This window comes from Elephantulus edwardii, unplaced genomic scaffold, assembly GCF_000299155.1.
Source record: "Elephantulus edwardii isolate Elephantulus edwardi_28Jun2011 unplaced genomic scaffold, EleEdw1.0 scaffold00012, whole genome shotgun sequence".
NCBI lineage: Eukaryota > Metazoa > Chordata > Mammalia > Macroscelidea > Macroscelididae > Elephantulus > Elephantulus edwardii.
In genome coordinates, this window is record NW_006399762.1 from 32,409,423 (window position 1) to 32,426,074 (window position 16,652).

Genomic DNA, 16,652 nt, shown 5'->3' on the forward strand with positions numbered 1-16,652 from the left:
CTCCTCCGCCGCCGCCTCCTCCTCCGCCTCCTCCTCTGCAATCCTCCCCGCCGGCGGTGGCGGTGGCGGCGGTGGTGGCGGCGGCGGCGGTGGCGGCGGCGGCAGCAGGACCAGCATGCACCACCGAAACGACTCCCAGAGGCTGGGGAAAGCTGGCTGCCCGCCAGAGCCGTCGTTGCAAATGGCAAATACTAATTTCCTCTCCACCTTATCCCCTGAACACTGCAGACCTTTGGCGGGGGAATGCATGAACAAGCTCAAATGCGGCGCTGCTGAAGCAGAGATAATGAATCTCCCTGAGCGCGTGGGGACTTTTTCCGCTATCCCGGCTTTAGGGGGCATCTCATTACCTCCAGGGGTCATCGTCATGACAGCCCTTCACTCCCCCGCAGCAGCCTCAGCAGCCGTCACAGACAGCGCGTTTCAAATTGCCAATCTGGCAGACTGCCCGCAGAATCATTCCTCCTCCTCCTCGTCCTCCTCAGGGGGAGCTGGCGGAGCCAACCCGGCCAAGAAGAAGAGGAAAAGGTGTGGGGTCTGCGTGCCCTGCAAGAGGCTCATCAACTGTGGCGTCTGCAGCAGTTGCAGGAACCGCAAAACGGGACACCAGATCTGCAAATTTAGAAAATGTGAAGAGCTAAAGAAAAAACCTGGCACTTCGCTAGAGGTCAGAGGAGATGATTTCTTGTTTCCCAGTTTCTCCCCTTCCCTGCTTACTCCCCTCTCCTCTCCCCTTCAGGGTTTCCTGTCTAGCTTCAAGACGCAGTGCCCCTTTTCTGAAGCTCCATTCAGGCTGTGAGACATGGTGGTGTGTGGATTGCAGAGGGCAAGGCCTCCCCGCCTCTCTTCCCAGCTGCACCCTTCTGGAACCACCCTCCAGCTGAGGAGGGCGCCCCTCCCTTTCTCTCCTGGGAAAAAGATAATGTAATTGGTTTGAAAAATTAGGCGATTCACATTCAATATGGTCAAAATGCCCCCTTACTGGTTTAACTCCTCCTTTATTAAAAAAAATAAAATAAAATAAAAAAACCACATCCCAGCCCAAAGGCTTTGAATACTTCAAAAATGTATTGGCTGACAGAGACATGTCAGTGGCCCACTTATAAAAGGGCCATATGAGTGGCACAGTCTTATGTGCCCATCAAACAACAGTGAATAATTAAAACTTAGATTCCAAAGAGAATTTTTCTGTTCCTTCTAGAATAAATTTTTTTCTCATTTGGACACAGTGCTTCCTATTTTATTTTCCACAGGTATTTTTTTTTTTTGAGAATGCAAGAATAATGTAGAACGCTATACTGCGATTTTTGTAGAAAAGGACTTTAGAATAAAGTAATACGATGTGTTAATTTCAGTGCAGGTCGTGGTAATTTCGTTTAAACCTTATTATATAGTTCCAGAAAGTAATGACTGATAAAACTTGGCTGCAGTAATGATCCTTTGGACTTTGCGTTTGACAAAATAATCATTTCTGTGGGTTCTCAAAACAGTTTCTACACCTAGAAGAGATTGATTGGTACCCTGCTTGGTTACTGAGTTTCTTTTTTCTTATGTGACCTTAAACAGAAAATTTACAAATTATCACCCTTTATTTTAGTGCTTTTATTCTGTTAGATATAAAGATTACTATGTTTGGTGGAAATCTGTAGTATTCTGATAAAAATAAAAAGAGAATAAAAGGGAAATTAACGGTGAAATTGTCACAGTAGTATATTCAAAAGGAAATACAACAAATTATATTTCATACTTTGGTTTTAAAATTTAGAGTAGATAGGTGTTCATTTATACAAGGTGGATTTAGCCTGAAGAACATTTCAATAGACTGGGTTGTAAGATGAGAGTAATCTTCACTAGCTAGGACAGTTTAGAGAAATTTTCTGCATAAAGGACTGGAAATTGGACTGTAAAAGGACAAAACAGAAGAATTAAAATTCTCTGGTGCAGTGTTGAACACATGGAAATTGTGGATTTTTTACTTTGTTAATAAAAACCAAAACAAATAGCAGTTTGGATTTCCAAAACTTGGATAATTTGATTACCATCAATTATATTGGAATACTGCAGTGAGTCCTCTTTATGAGAGAGAACTCATCTCTTCATTGAAAGTTTGGCTTTAGGGTGTTTTGTTGATTTCCTATGGCAACCTTATTGCAGCAAAGATAATGGCAACTACGAAAAATGCAGATGAAGATATTTTTATAAAGGCAGCTAAAATGCAGATCCAAGTATTAGGTGATAAAAATTAGCTTTTTCTTCCTGCGCCTTGTCCCATTGATTTGTTATAACTTTTTACCTCTCTAGGGCTCAGGAGAAATTAAGAGTTAACATAAAGATTTCCTTTTAACGAACCTTTGAAAAGGAGCATATACCTTTTCTTTTTCCTCTTGAAATGTAGTACCTAGAACTATAGAGCTGGTATTGCTATTAGTTCTCAACTTGATTTAGACTTTGTATATCCCAGTTTGAGATCTGTCATGTATAGGACCATCAAACAATTTTGATTTGTTTAACATATAATCACTCTGGAGAAGCTCAGAGTAAATACTAACAGGTTTCTTTCACCAGTTTCTATGCTGGTGAACTAGTCTAAACAAATTTCATTTTTAAAAATAATTTTCTGACAAGCATATACTATAAAGAGTATATTTCTTAGATGTTTTGATGCAAAATTCCATTGTATCACATTTTCTACATATTTAAAATCCATATAAACAAAAAATTTCTGTTGGTCTTTAAAAAAATGAGGCATGGGTGGGAGATGAAGCAAATACCTTCCTTCCTGGGACCCTGTGAAGGTGTTCCTTTACCATGTAGAGGTCATTCTTCCAGAGACTCCACCTAGGCTTGCTAGTAGATGGTTTTTTGGCAAAAGGAAAGGAAAAGAACAAGTTTTAAAAAGTGGACTAGATTCTATTCAGGTCATTAAAGATGCCAGTGACAGCATGATTGCCTTAAGCTCATGTGTAACCACACAGTTAATGGTTGTAGGAAACCAGCTGGATGCATGTCAGAGTGACAGAGTTGTCATGACTGGACCAAAGCTAGAACAGTGGTTGCAGGTCGCTGAAAAGTGCCCCTGCTGACCTGACTACCCTCTCTAATTTGATTCATGGAATTTATCATCATCTGAGGAGATGTTTTAGAGTTTGGCTGGACTCACTGACTGAGGGCAGAGATTTGGAGATTCATTATGGATATTACCTGTGGATTTCAGTCATAAATTTAGTAGTTAATATTTGTGGGCTTTAAATTATGGAAAACAGTATCTGGATCATAATCATTAGTTGCATTCTTACTTATTCCTTCTTTCCCTTGACTACTCATCCTAAAGACCAGAGGCTTACTCAGAATTCCAGGGTAAGCAAACTGGAACTAAGGGAGTCTCACTTAGGTGAACTAGAATGCTTGTTCATGTTTTAAAGAAAATATCTTCCTTCTAGCATTCCTTCTAAGGCTGCTTTATTTCCAGACTTTTCTGATTAGTCTTGCTTTAATAGCACCTAAATGCCCTAGAAATAATAAAATCACTTCTGAACAATATTTCATATCATAGTGATGCACATGAAACTTTGTTTTTTTATGCTCGTGTGCCTGCATATTTGCATTTATTGATTATTTAGTTAATTCTTGCTTTAAAGCATAATGATAAATCTTATTTGAAAAAAAAAAGCCCATCAACTAATCATTGTTAAGTTCTTAGTTTAAGAAACACAGGATATCCTTAAGATATTAAGTGATAGAATATACTTTGTAGTTTCCTGCAAAGGTAATTGCTCAGTTTTTTGGTGATTTTTTTTTAAATTCACACTGTTTGAATTCTGATATTAAGTTCTAACTTTTAAAAACATCCCAATCTGATACGACTCAAGGAATAAAGTTGTCCCGTGGGCAACCCCATCCTCTTATTCCCTGAACATTGTTCAGGTGACGTGACTGATTTCTGTGGGACAGCATTAGAGACCACACAGATCTGGTTTCCCTTCCATTAGTTGATTTATGGAATTACATTAGTAAGCACTGCCTCAGGAGGTTGCCCTGCCCCCACTCTTGGCTTCTTTGCTGCCAGTTACACACCAAACCACCAAGGCTTTCAGTTAGAAAGAGGAGGGATTAGACAGGGGCAGCACGCTTAATGAAAAAAAAAAAATTGAGAACCAGGAATATTAGGAAAGCAGGCAAGTCTTTGATTAGTTTTTGTTTTTTCAAAGAAAATCTGAAAATGCAGACCCACAATATTTTCTTTAGAAAATATTTAGAAGTTAAAATTAGTTTCTTAAGGTATTTAGATATTGCCCCAAATTTATAATTTGAGTGAATTTGCTGGAGGAAGAAGGAACTTAAGTGCATTTATTGCTAAGTTCTATGAGCCCCAAACCCAAATGGTAATTTTAAGATAACAGACTAATCATTCTCTACCATGTGTTTAGGAAGATTACACCTACCTCGTAAAGACATTGACCTGTAGACCATATACATAAGAGGTGTTATTCAAATCCAGTCTGTACAGTCACATAGGAGGCACTCTGGTGCAATAGTCCATAGTGTGTGGTGTTGCCAACGAAAGGTTATGTTTCTCCAGGGAAGATTGATGGGTGTCTCCATAGGAGAAATATGAGGGATCTCCTCCAATTAAGATTGACAGCTGCAGAAACCTGGTTATTATGAGTCAGAGTTTAACTGAGGGCAGTGAGTTTTTGAGTTTATGTTTAAATATGAGGAGGAAGACAGAAGATATGGAAAAGTTTCCATTTGTTCTTAAAAGAGTTGTTAGGGGTAGCAGTTGACTTGAAGGTACCTAAGAATACCAACATGATAATATATTGTGTTAGGCATTGTTACTAACTGAAGTTTAGTAGTTTGAATTAACCAGTTCTTTCTCAAGAGAAAGATGCGTAGTCTACTGCTATAAAAATGTATGGTCTCAGAAACCAGATGGAGAGTCACTATAAATTGACATCAACTCAGTTGCAGTGCAGTTATTTGTTTATAGTTAAAATAGGATCCCTGGTTGCTCAGTGATTCAAGCCCTCAGCTACTAACAAAAGGTCTGTGGTATCCAACCCACTAGCTATTCCAAAACAGAACATGATACAGAACACAAAACAGAACAATCTGCTTCCCTAAATATTACAGATTTCAGAGCCTGATAAGGCAGCTCTACTCTGCCCTTCAGGGACTTCATGAGTCAGAATCAACTCAACAGTGGGTTTGGTTTGGTGGTTTTCTTGTTAAATAATGAAGTCAGTGATTGGATCATCAGCTACAGGAGGGCCACAAGTGAAGTTTGGAACTGTGTGTTACTTTGTCACAATTTAAAAATGGATTTTCAGTGTAAAGAACCAGAGCATTCCACTATAAGTAGATACATTTCTATCTTATCTGAAAATAAAAATACAGAATTTGTTATTTAAAAGGAAAAGAATTTTGTTAGTAAATTTTGAGCAAAATTTTAGGATTTTAGCCCTAGAAGGTATCATAGAAACCATATATCTGATAAAGAACTTAAATTTTATAAACAATGAGGACGGTATTCAGAAAAGTTCAATTTTGACAAAAGTCAGAAACAGATATGTAGCCAAAGTATGCAACTGTAACAAGAACAATGAAGTGTTCTTTCCATCCCTAGATTTAAAATGGTCAAAATGATTTTGAAAGTATATACTGGGCATGGAATCATGTACATTTAAAGTACTCTTTTAAATGGTAGTTCCTAATAATAAAATTTTAAAAATTATAAACTATATACTGTAAAAATTATATACTGTAACAATTGTTGTTATGTACCTTAGAATCTGAACCCACTACCTGCCTATAGCTAACCCTCCTGGGGGTTTTCAGAAGCATTAAATCTCTGTGGAGGGAGGTGTAGTGGCCAGAAGCTGCACTGCAGTCCCCAAAACATGTGATTGGAGTCTGGCAGCTACACCACTCCTTACCACTAGATCACCAAAGCTCCTACTATTGGTTATGTGAAATTCAATCATCAACACACAGATACAAACTGAAAACCAGCTAGAACAAATTAAAGAACAACAAATACAGATTTAAATTTGTTGTTGTCTACCAGACCAGCAAGTCAGAACCGATTCATAGCTGACCCTCTATCGAATTTCCAAAGACCGTAAATGACACAGGAGATTTCCCATCCTTCTCCTGTGAAGCAGCTGGTAGTCAAGTAAATTCATGTGTGTATTTAAGAATGAAAGTATATCAGGAAAAAGTTACTTGAGTCTTAGATTTTTAAAAAATGGATCGATTACTGAAGTATGCCATTTATTTCTCTGAATAAATATCTAAGAGCAATGTACAGTCAGACAAATGTTGGTAATTGTAGAACAATCTAATCATCGATAAGACTAAAACTGAAAGTTATGTAAAAAGAATGTACATTCCATCCATATTTGCTCTCGTTAGAACTCTTGTCAGGTTTGAATGGTGACTAAACTTTGATATCATACTCAAAACACCAGTAAAATATTCTTTCTAGATTACCAAGTAAAACTTGAAATTGTTTAACTGTTTTAGTATTTCCCAGTAGTAGGTAGGGGGTGAGGAGAAAGAGAGAGAGTGTGTGTATTAATGCATCTAACATAGTCGGTGCCCTTATTGTTGGTTTACCATTCATTCTCAGTTGGACAGAATGTCTGAATAAGTACTTGATTTTTACTGGAATACAATTTGCTTTTTAATTTTACTTTGCAAAAGTTTAAGAAAATGCTCTACAAATCAATAAATTTTGCAGCTAGGTATGATTCCCTTTCTTGTTTTTACGTAGTTTGTGCAGAGTATTTTCTTGAAAGCTTTTAATTTATTATGTAGGAACATCTAGTTAAATTAATAGTTTGAAGTAAAAATTAAGGTTTTGTATAGATAGGAGCTCTGATGTCCCAGTGGGTAAGGTGTGTGCTCCCCACACCCAAAGTCAGGCAATTTAAATCCACTAATTGCTCTATGGGAGAAAGATAGGCAGTCTCTTCCTGTGCCATTTACAGCCTTGGGAAACCCTCTGGAGGATCAGTTGTGAGTCACTTCTGACAGGATGACAATGAATTTGTTGTTACAGAAATATACAAATTAGAGAAGGATTAACTTCTTATTTAGTTTTTCTCTTCTTTTTAGATTAGCTTTTAAAAGGAAAAAAAGAAAAAGGATCCAAAACATGGTAATTTTTTTCTAAGTATGCTGTTAAGTCACTATTTAGAATGTCAGATTATTTTGTCTGGAAAAGTGATGCATCCAAGAAAATAACTTTCTTTCCTTTTTTTTCCTTTTTTTTTTTAAAAAAGAAACCACCCACCAAAATCACCTTGTTCTGAAAACCTTTTTTTCTAATCTAAGTAAATTTGGAGGCTTGCACATACGCGTGAGTATGTGCCTTTATTTATGTTGCTATCCTTCTTCCTATTCTTAACAAGTTTTTCTATCGAACAATATGAATATGCTTTTATTAAGAGTTTCAAGTTATTGTGGGAACAGTACATTGATGAGTTTATCATTAAGTCATCTTGTGTTCCACCACATGCAAACACCTGTCCTGAAATTGAATTATTCTGCAGGGCACGCAAAAAGTCTTCCTCCATTCAGCATCATATGTTTTCTGCTGTTTATTGAGTTATGTTGCACTATACTTCAGATGCGACAGCCATTTAATAATGTTGAAGACTTAGCTCTGCAGGGGCTAAAAGTATCCCAGCAGGCTTGTTAACTTCTAGTCTGAAACAATATGAGAAATATTTTTTTTTCCTCTGTGAAACTTCTAGGCTTTTTCTTAATTTGTTTTAAGAGAATAAGGATCTATAGCCAGATAAAAGATCAGATCTGGTGAATTTCCCCCATATTTTCTATTTCTTAATATCTAGCCCATCTATTACATTTTTTAAAATTTTGTTTTTATACTTATTTATTTACAGAGTTCAAAGTTACTGTTTTTCACATCAGATGCTTCCCATTTCCCCCACCTCATCTATTAAATTTATTTTAAATGTTTCACTGATAACAAAATGGAAAAGCAGTTATTTTTTCAAAGAGCTCATATTTAAGATGATGTCCTTTGCTGAGGTAAAGTGTTTATTATAAAAGTTTTATTCAGGAAATAAATACCATTATTGTTGATTATTATTTTATCATTTTAAAAAATGTATTGTAGTCATGTGTTGTATGTTTAGGGAACAGAGTTTGTGCAAAGTACCAGTGGTAGCAAGTAAATGACCACTTACATACTGTCAAGTCCATCAGTGTAAATTTTTTCATATTTATTTTCTCACCCATAAAGTGGAGATAATTACTCCAACCTACTTTAAACTTTTAAAAAATATTGTAAGTAGGTTAATATTATTTGAAAACTCAATACTATAAAAATACTAATTTCCTTTTTATACTTACTAGAAAATAGAGATAAAGACAATTGTATTCACATACATTACTTCATCAGACAATAATTTTTAGGAAGTACATCCAAGTAAACAATTTGTGACTTGTTTTTTGAATATTTGTTTTAATTGTTCAGTTTTGCAAAGATCTGGTTTTGAGATAACCTGATAGAGTAGTTTTCCTTATTTCTGACAAAATTAGGGAAAATTGGATAAATTGTCTACTGATTTCAGTCAATGTGATATACCAGTTTAGATAATTTAGTGTTCTTTTCCTTCCTTACCAAAGGCTTACTACCACTAATAATTTCTATGTATTTTCATAAGTGTTTTTCTTTAATCCAATAAATTTATTTGGCTATCATTTTGCTTTCTTTGGGCAGACATAAGGAACTATTCTAAATGTGAACTAAATGCTTTTATGTAAATCATTTTAAGCATTTTAAATGCTTATCTTGAATTATAGTTGATGAAGATATTTAATAAATATTGAGAACTATAGGAGATATATGTGTGTGTATGTTATATGTATTTTATATATTACATAAACTCAGTAAGTATGAAAGAAAACAGTTGTATAAATTTTGAGATGAGGAAATATAATCATTTTTTTAGGTCATTTGAGAGTGTGTGAAATGAAAATCTTAGTAAGCAATAATATAGAAAAGCTGGTGTTAACTTTTCTGGAAGAAAAGAGTGGTTGGTTCTACAGGTTTTGGAACACTAATCAAGAAGATATTTAAAACAAAATACTCAACCCTGGATGCAATGTAGTATATAGAAAGGACATTGTCAAGAAAGAAGTTGATCCTAGTTTTGCTTTAAAAACTGTAGTTTATCTTAGAGAATGTGACACACAAGAAAAAGGATTTTTTTAAAATCAGTATATTTGGCTTGGTAGTCAGAGCTGAAGCTTAAGTATTTGAATTCTTTGAATTGAAGACTGGGAAAAGCAGATTGTGTAATAGGTGAAGTTACTACTTTTACTTATGCCTTTGAAACATTTGGCAGAATAATTCCAAGGGTTAAACAAATTGATCTGTCTTTGAAAGGGTGAAACCATGTTTCTCCTTGGAGGTTAGGATTTTGAAGCTCCATCTCACATACTTTTTGGGCACATGGCTAGGAGAAGGACATCTTGCTTGGAAAGGTGGAGGAATAGCACAGGAGAGGAAGACCCCCAATGAGATGGAGTGATACAGTAACTGGGACAGTAGGGATTGGTGTGTCAGAATTAGTGAGACTGATTCAGGACAGGACAGGGTTCAGACCTACTGTACACAGCTATGAGTTGCAGTGACTTGACAACACATAACAACAACAACAACTAAATGATAATCTTACCAACTTGAGTGGGAAATAAGATCCCATTTGTATCTCATCTTCATCTAAATTGATGTTTTAGAGGACATCTATGAAAAAGAAAAGTGTCAAGATAGCGAGAAAATTGTGCTGAAAGTGCGGTGTCTTGCTCAAGGCCTAAGGAAAAATAAGACAACAACAAAAACTGGGTGATTTGTAGCATCAAAAGGCTAGAGATAAGTAAGATACGAAGAGAAAGGGATATATGTACATAGAACTAAGGAGAGTCATGGGTATTTTTGTGCATTTCAGCAAATCTGACAAACTCCACATAAGATATGTTTTCTTCAAAACTTTACACAGCAAAAAGAGATGAGATACATTTTTTTTATTATTCTAGAAAACAATATAAATTTAATTTTGTGGAAATGGCGATTCTTAGCAATTATGACTCAGTAGTAGGAAATAACTGCTGGGAAAGAATTCTCTGTGGGAATTATTCTTGTTTGTAGTTTAAATAATATCAGTGATGACTTTACTGGAGCTGAGGATAAGAATAAAAGATAAAGTTCTCAGTTGTGTGGAGATCAGTAAGAAATAAGATGTGGAATCTTCTGTCAAACATTAAGTATTAAGAATGTTTTAACAGATGAAAAAAGAAGATAAAAAAATAGTGGTACATTTCTTTCTCAGAGGAAATATATTGAATCTTCTCTGTAAGGCTACTAGAGAAAGACTTAAGTTCATTATAAAAGTACAATATTTTATTTTTTTTCCTTTACTTTTTATTGACTCCAAGGCAATACAGTTATAGTATAGCGTCTGTAAGTAGCATAAATAGTTAAAAAGCTTAGCCATGAACAAGAAAATTAATAGTTCAAGCCCTTACAGAAGTGTCTCAAAGGCTTGGTGTTTTAACTTGAATGAATCTACCCCTGAAGATCATTCCGCGTAGTTTTATTCTGCCTTCATAGGCCACTGTGGGTTAGAACTGACTTCATGACAACTGTTGTTTTGAGGTTGTGGTTTTTGGTGTGTTTTTTTTTTTTCAATGGTGTGGAGCAGTGTTTCTTCAAACGGCACATCAGGGGTTCGTAATATCAATATGCTGGCTTACCACATGGGTTTTTAGAAAGTATAGTGAAGTAGAATGGAACAAAAATATACAAATGCATCACATGTAGTAAGTATTGTTTAACTTCTATTTTAGTTGTTCATGTTGCCATGTGTATGCATGTACTGAGATGATAATGTAAAATTTATTTCTGTTGGTTCAAGTTAAATGAAATTTGAAAAATACTGGTAAAGTAACAGCAAAATTATTGGACAAGTGTGCAGTGAGGAAAGAAATTGTATGTGTACCTGGAAAATTGTTAAAGAGTAAAATTTAAATGTATTTCTATAAATAGTGTGTATTTACTCTTCCAAGGAAGATCTAAGTGTTTGCAACATATGCATGAGTACATGCATATCATGTTTTTACTAGACACATAGTAAATCCTTAATTCAGTTCTATTTAACACATGAACAAATTAACTTTTTATAAATTTAACAAATTTTTTTTAATGAGAACTGTTATCTTCTGAGACTTCTAAGTACTGTGGATACATATGCACATACATAAGTTGTTGTTATGCACTGTTGGCTTGGAAGTTCCTCATAGCTGTCGCTTCAGTGGACTTTCAAAGGCAGTAAACCACACAGGAGGAGCGTCCTCATCTATCTGTCCTAAAGCAGCTGGTAGACGTGAACCAAGGGTCTTTGAGTCAGCAGCACCACTGCTTACCACTAAGCCAACAGTGTACCCTATAGATGCATACACATGTCTGTATGTCTTGGTTTAAGGAACTCAGACTTTTAGTTCTTAAACCTAAAAAAAACCCCAAAAGCAATCTCTAGGTTTATTGGTTCTTATTTGTTTGTTTTTAATGTGACATACTTAGTTCCCTACTTACAGTTTAAATATTCTAAGAGAAGAACTCATTTTAAAAGGATAAAATTTTAGGACACTTTGGGGCAAATCTAAAATCTGTTCACAAATCTGAGATTCCATGATTTGCACTTGTCTTAGTTCTTTCTTGGGTCTAGATAAGACAGAGACCAACGTGGCTTCTGTCTTACTCCCATATGATTACGTGGTGTTGCTGTGAGTCATACTAGACTCGATGGCACCTAACAACAACAGCAAGTATTTTAATGAATTTTTTTAATGAATAAGAAGAAAAATATTTACCTCAAACATTTAAGAATACTGAGAGGAAAAACTGTGGATTGATTTGTTTCAGAGCATAATTTATAGAAGTGAATTTCACTTGAAGACACTGAGTAGGGGGCAAGAGAGAGAACGGAGGAAGAGAGGGAAAAAGGTCAAAAGGTAGGGAGTTTTTATGGGGTTACTGAAGATCTGAGTGGAACTGAGGTGCTTCTTGGAGTCAGGGATAGTGAAACTTCATCTCACATACTTTGGGCATATTGTTTGGAGGGGACAGTCCTTGGAGAAAGACATCATTCTCTTCCCAAGAGAGTGTGAAAAGTGGAGGGTCAGCATGACAGAGGAAGACCTTCAACAAAATGGATTGACAGTGACTATAACAAAGGTTCTAAGTATATCCGAGATGATGAGGATGGCACAGGACAGGTCAGATTTAGATCCATTGCTCATAGGGTCACTATAGCCATAGTCGACCCGGCAGAACATAAGAACAGATTTAAAATAAATTCACAACACATTAGCAGAGTTGTCATGCTCGAAGTCATCTTAAATTTTATTTAAATGAGAACGTGTATAAGAATTATATTGTAAAATATATGGGCATGTGTGATGGCTCTTGTTTAGATCCATTAGGATTCTCTGAAGCTCATTCTTTTTATTTACTGTAATGAAAAATAGTGGGGTTTTCTGGCAGTATACTTGAGTAACATTTTTATTTTTAACATCACTTTAGGAGTAATTGTGAAAATTGCAATTACGGACATAGATGAGATGGTCAAAATTAATGGTGGTATTTTTGGAGGTAGAAGCTATTCAGTTACTGAATAATTAGAGTAATTATTCAATATAATTAATGATTTAAAAATCCAAAATGGAAAATAGGGGATTGCACATCTAGAAAAGATCCCAGGGAAATTATGAAAAGAGTATTAATCCCAATACCTATTCAGTCTTTTATATATAAATATATAAAGAAGCTAGACTGACTGACTTTGATAGTTACCTATATAAATGAGTCTATGCATAATGAGAAGTCATGACAGAAAGAAATAATACACGAAAATTCCCTGAAGAGAAATGCCGATTTAAGTATTTGAGGATTTGCTTTAGAAAAGGTTCTCTTAGATCACAGTATTTGAGAATGCTTTTTTCTTAAATTTTTATTTTATTAACTTTAATGAACATTTACAGTGGTTTTGGATTTCCGTTCATTCATTGTTGCATTTTTCTCCCTGCCCACTCCTCCCCACAGTTCGCTCTTCTCTTTGAAAAGTAAAAGAAAACTTCCTTCATTGGTATACAATCCCACCCCAGTATACTGCACTATGCAACCTTCATTTTGTACTCTAGTCATAACCTTAATACCAAATCACATAGGGCTTTTAAACTGTTCTCTCCCGCATCTGCTTCAATGCAGTATACATAATTTATCCCAATTTTTCTCAATCTCACCCAACCCTGATGTCAGTCCCATTCTACAACAGTGGCACTATGGAGTATTTGTCCTTTTGTGACTGAGATATTTCACTCTGCATATGTCCTCCAGAGTCACCCATTTTGAATAATATTGCATGAGTTCCTTGTTTTTCGATGGAGCATCCATTTATTTGTTGATGGGCACTTAGATTGCTCTTTGCTATAGTCAACAAAGCCGCAATAAACATGGGTGTGCATATATCTGCCTGGGTGGCAGTTATGGTTTCTTTAGGGTATATTCGCCTTAGAGGAATTGCTAGTTCAAATGGTATTTCTATTTGCAACTTTTTGAGAGAGCGCCATACAGCCTTCTATAGTAGTTGCACCATTTTACACTCCCACCAACAGTGAATAAGGTTCCCAGTTTCTCCGCAACCTCGCCAGCATATTTTCTAAAGAGCTATGAAACAGGCAATGGCTTGATAAAAATGAAATTACAAAACTGGTAACTATATCTTATAATTGTATTTAAAAAGAAAAGACAATATATAAAAAGTTGCTGAATTTAAAATGGGCATACAGTCTGATGACTATTTTGTTATTTAAAAACTATTAATTACAGAAATATAGTTATAAATAATTACAGTTTAATGATGAGAAGTCTAATTGGAATTAATTTTCCCTAAATTTCTCTCAGTAACTCAGAAAAGATAAGGTGATTTAGAAAAGAGAGACAAGAAAAAAATACTTTAGTTCCTAGACTTGACCTAGTTCAGTGGTTGCACTTTTATCAGAAAATATTCTAAACCATAGGAAGCTGGGTGCCTACATCCTAGAGACTACCAGACATTCTAAAACAAGAATTTTTATTGCACTTGTTTTCACTTTTTACATATTATGGAAAAGCATAAATAGTTCTTAAATTTCCAGAACAATAATAATGAAGACAAGCTAATAATTTAAAACACTTCTTAAAATTTAATTGCAACTCTGTTGGTCTACTGGGTAAGGCATTGCCCTGTCAACCCAAAAAGCAGACAGTTCAAATCTACCAACTGCTTTAAGTGGGAATGATCACAGCCTTTGAAAACTTAATGGAGGGTTATCTATGAACTGACCTCAATTAAGGTTCTTGTATTTTATTTTCTCCTAAATTATTATCCTGTTCACGAAGAGCTTTGATACTCACGGTAAAAATCACTGCCTATTATTTTTTTTTAAGTTACTCTTAGTTTATCACGTTATATATGAATGTTTCCTATTTACTTCCATAAAAGAGCGGACAATTTGCTGCCTGCTTTACAGTTAACTAAGAATTTGAACAGTTCCTATTAGCCTGGCCATGAAAAGAGTACATCCTCTTTTAATAGCCGAACAGTAGTGATTTCACCTGGCACTGTTATGTTAAATAAAAATTATAGTAGAGTGATTCTGAGTGAAGATAGAAATATTGAACATTTGTCTTTGTTTAATGAAAGCATTTATTTATACATATGAACATGTGACTATTCGCATAGGAACATTTGAATATATATGTAAACAAAAGGAACTATTTCAGTCATTCTTGATAGTAATTTTTTTAATCTGAGATTTGCTTACCCTATTCTGAATTCTTTTTTAATTTTCTGTCTTATTCTATCTTGTATATAAACCACACCAGAGCCAGTTGTCATCAAGTTGATCTCAATTCATATCAATGCTAGGACAAAGTAGAACTGCCTAGTAGGGTTTCTAAAGCTGTATTTTTTACATAAAAAAAAGATAATATTACATGGCTCATGGATTTGAATTACTAACCTTCCATTTAATGACTGAGTACCTAACCACTGTGCCACCGGGGCTGCTCTCTTAGACAAAGAATTACAGTATTATATACTTGCTTAATTATAATTTGAGACAAAGTGAACAAAGCCTATTTTTCCAGTCATTTATTCGTAGTGTGTGCTCCCACATCCGATATAATTCCTGAAAAATATTTAAGAAATTTATCTCTGAAAAAGAAACTTCTTTGTGTCTATCTCAGTGCCATCCTACTTTTGTTCATTTATTGAATAACCTATTATAATGCAGGTTTTTTCATACTTTGGACATGTTGTAAGGAGGGGAGAGGTGATTGGAGAGGGACATCATGCTTGGGAGGGTGGAGGGACGGCGCAGAAGGGGAAGACCCTCTATGAGGTGGATTGATTCAGTGACTGGGGTAATCAGGATGGGTGTGTCAGAGGCAGTGAGATTGGCACAGGATAGAGCAGGGTTTAGGGCTGTTGCACATAGGGTCGCTATGAGTCGCAAGCGACTCGACGGCACATAACAAGAACAACAATATAATGCAGAAAAATAGCTTACTTGTTTGATAGGTAATATGAAGTATTTTTACTAAAATTCACTGAAATATACAGGGCACTAAGAATTTTGTCCAAACAAAGTAGTTAGGAGCAGAGCCCAAATGTGTTAAAATGTCCTTTTTCTTCCTATAAACCCATGAGGAATTGGACATGATTCTCTTTGGACAGTTGTTTTTCTAATTCTCCTGCTAGATTGACTTGATTTAGCACCTTTTCATATAATTAACATATAAGCTCACTTTTCTTTTTAAAAATAGTAATTTGGTTTGCCTTCTACAATATTGTTGTCATACTCTATGTTGATGTGGTGGTAGTGGTGATGGTAAACTCAGAGGATATAGAGAAGAAAGGGACCTCATTAGTTAAGCCAGTAGAGACAAGATAGTAGTGAAACCACTATTTACAATTCTCCAGGATTATTCAGTGAAATCTCAGCCACAGATGTCAGTTTTGACACTGGAAAAGTAGAATGCTTCTTACAATCATATTTCATCCTCCAATACGAGTCATAATAGTTACCCAGTTACTTAATTTTCCCTTTTACACAGATATTTCAGTTGTAATGTTAGTAGTTGTATGTCATTTATATCTAGAGCATGATTTTCAATAAGCTATTAAGCCATCAGCTGCTATCCCAAAGTTCAGTGGATGGAACCTACTAACAGTCTACTTCCAGAAATATTGTTAGGTGCCATCGAGTTGACTGTGACTCCTAGTGACCATGTGACTTACAGATCTGAACTTGATCTTATTCTGCACCATTCTCACAATCTTTTATATGCTCAGGTGTGCTCTTAAAGCCACTGTGTCTGTCAGTCCATCTTGTGGAGGATCTTCTACTGACCCTCTACCTTTCTCAACATGTCTTTTTTCCAAGAACTGGTCCCTTAAACTTTGTGGAACATTCTACTCTGTGCTATAGAGTACTGTTGTAAATTGGGATTGCCTCAACAGCAGTGAAATAAAAAACAAACAGAAAACTTTGATTATACCACATGTATTATATAT

At 35.4% G+C, this 16,652-nt stretch overlaps 1 protein-coding gene across 1 annotated transcript in view; it reads left to right on the forward strand.

Annotated features, from left to right (window-relative positions):
• The window catches only part of LOC102852016 (CXXC-type zinc finger protein 4-like), a 24,523-nt gene that overhangs the window by 358 nt on the left and 7,513 nt on the right, over positions 1-16,652 (forward strand). Inside the window, exon 2 of the mRNA XM_006881120.1 lies at positions 1-667. This exon is cut by the window's left edge and continues 11 nt beyond it. Within this exon, the coding sequence (XP_006881182.1) occupies positions 1-667 (667 nt within the window). The remainder of the gene's footprint in view (positions 668-16,652) is intronic.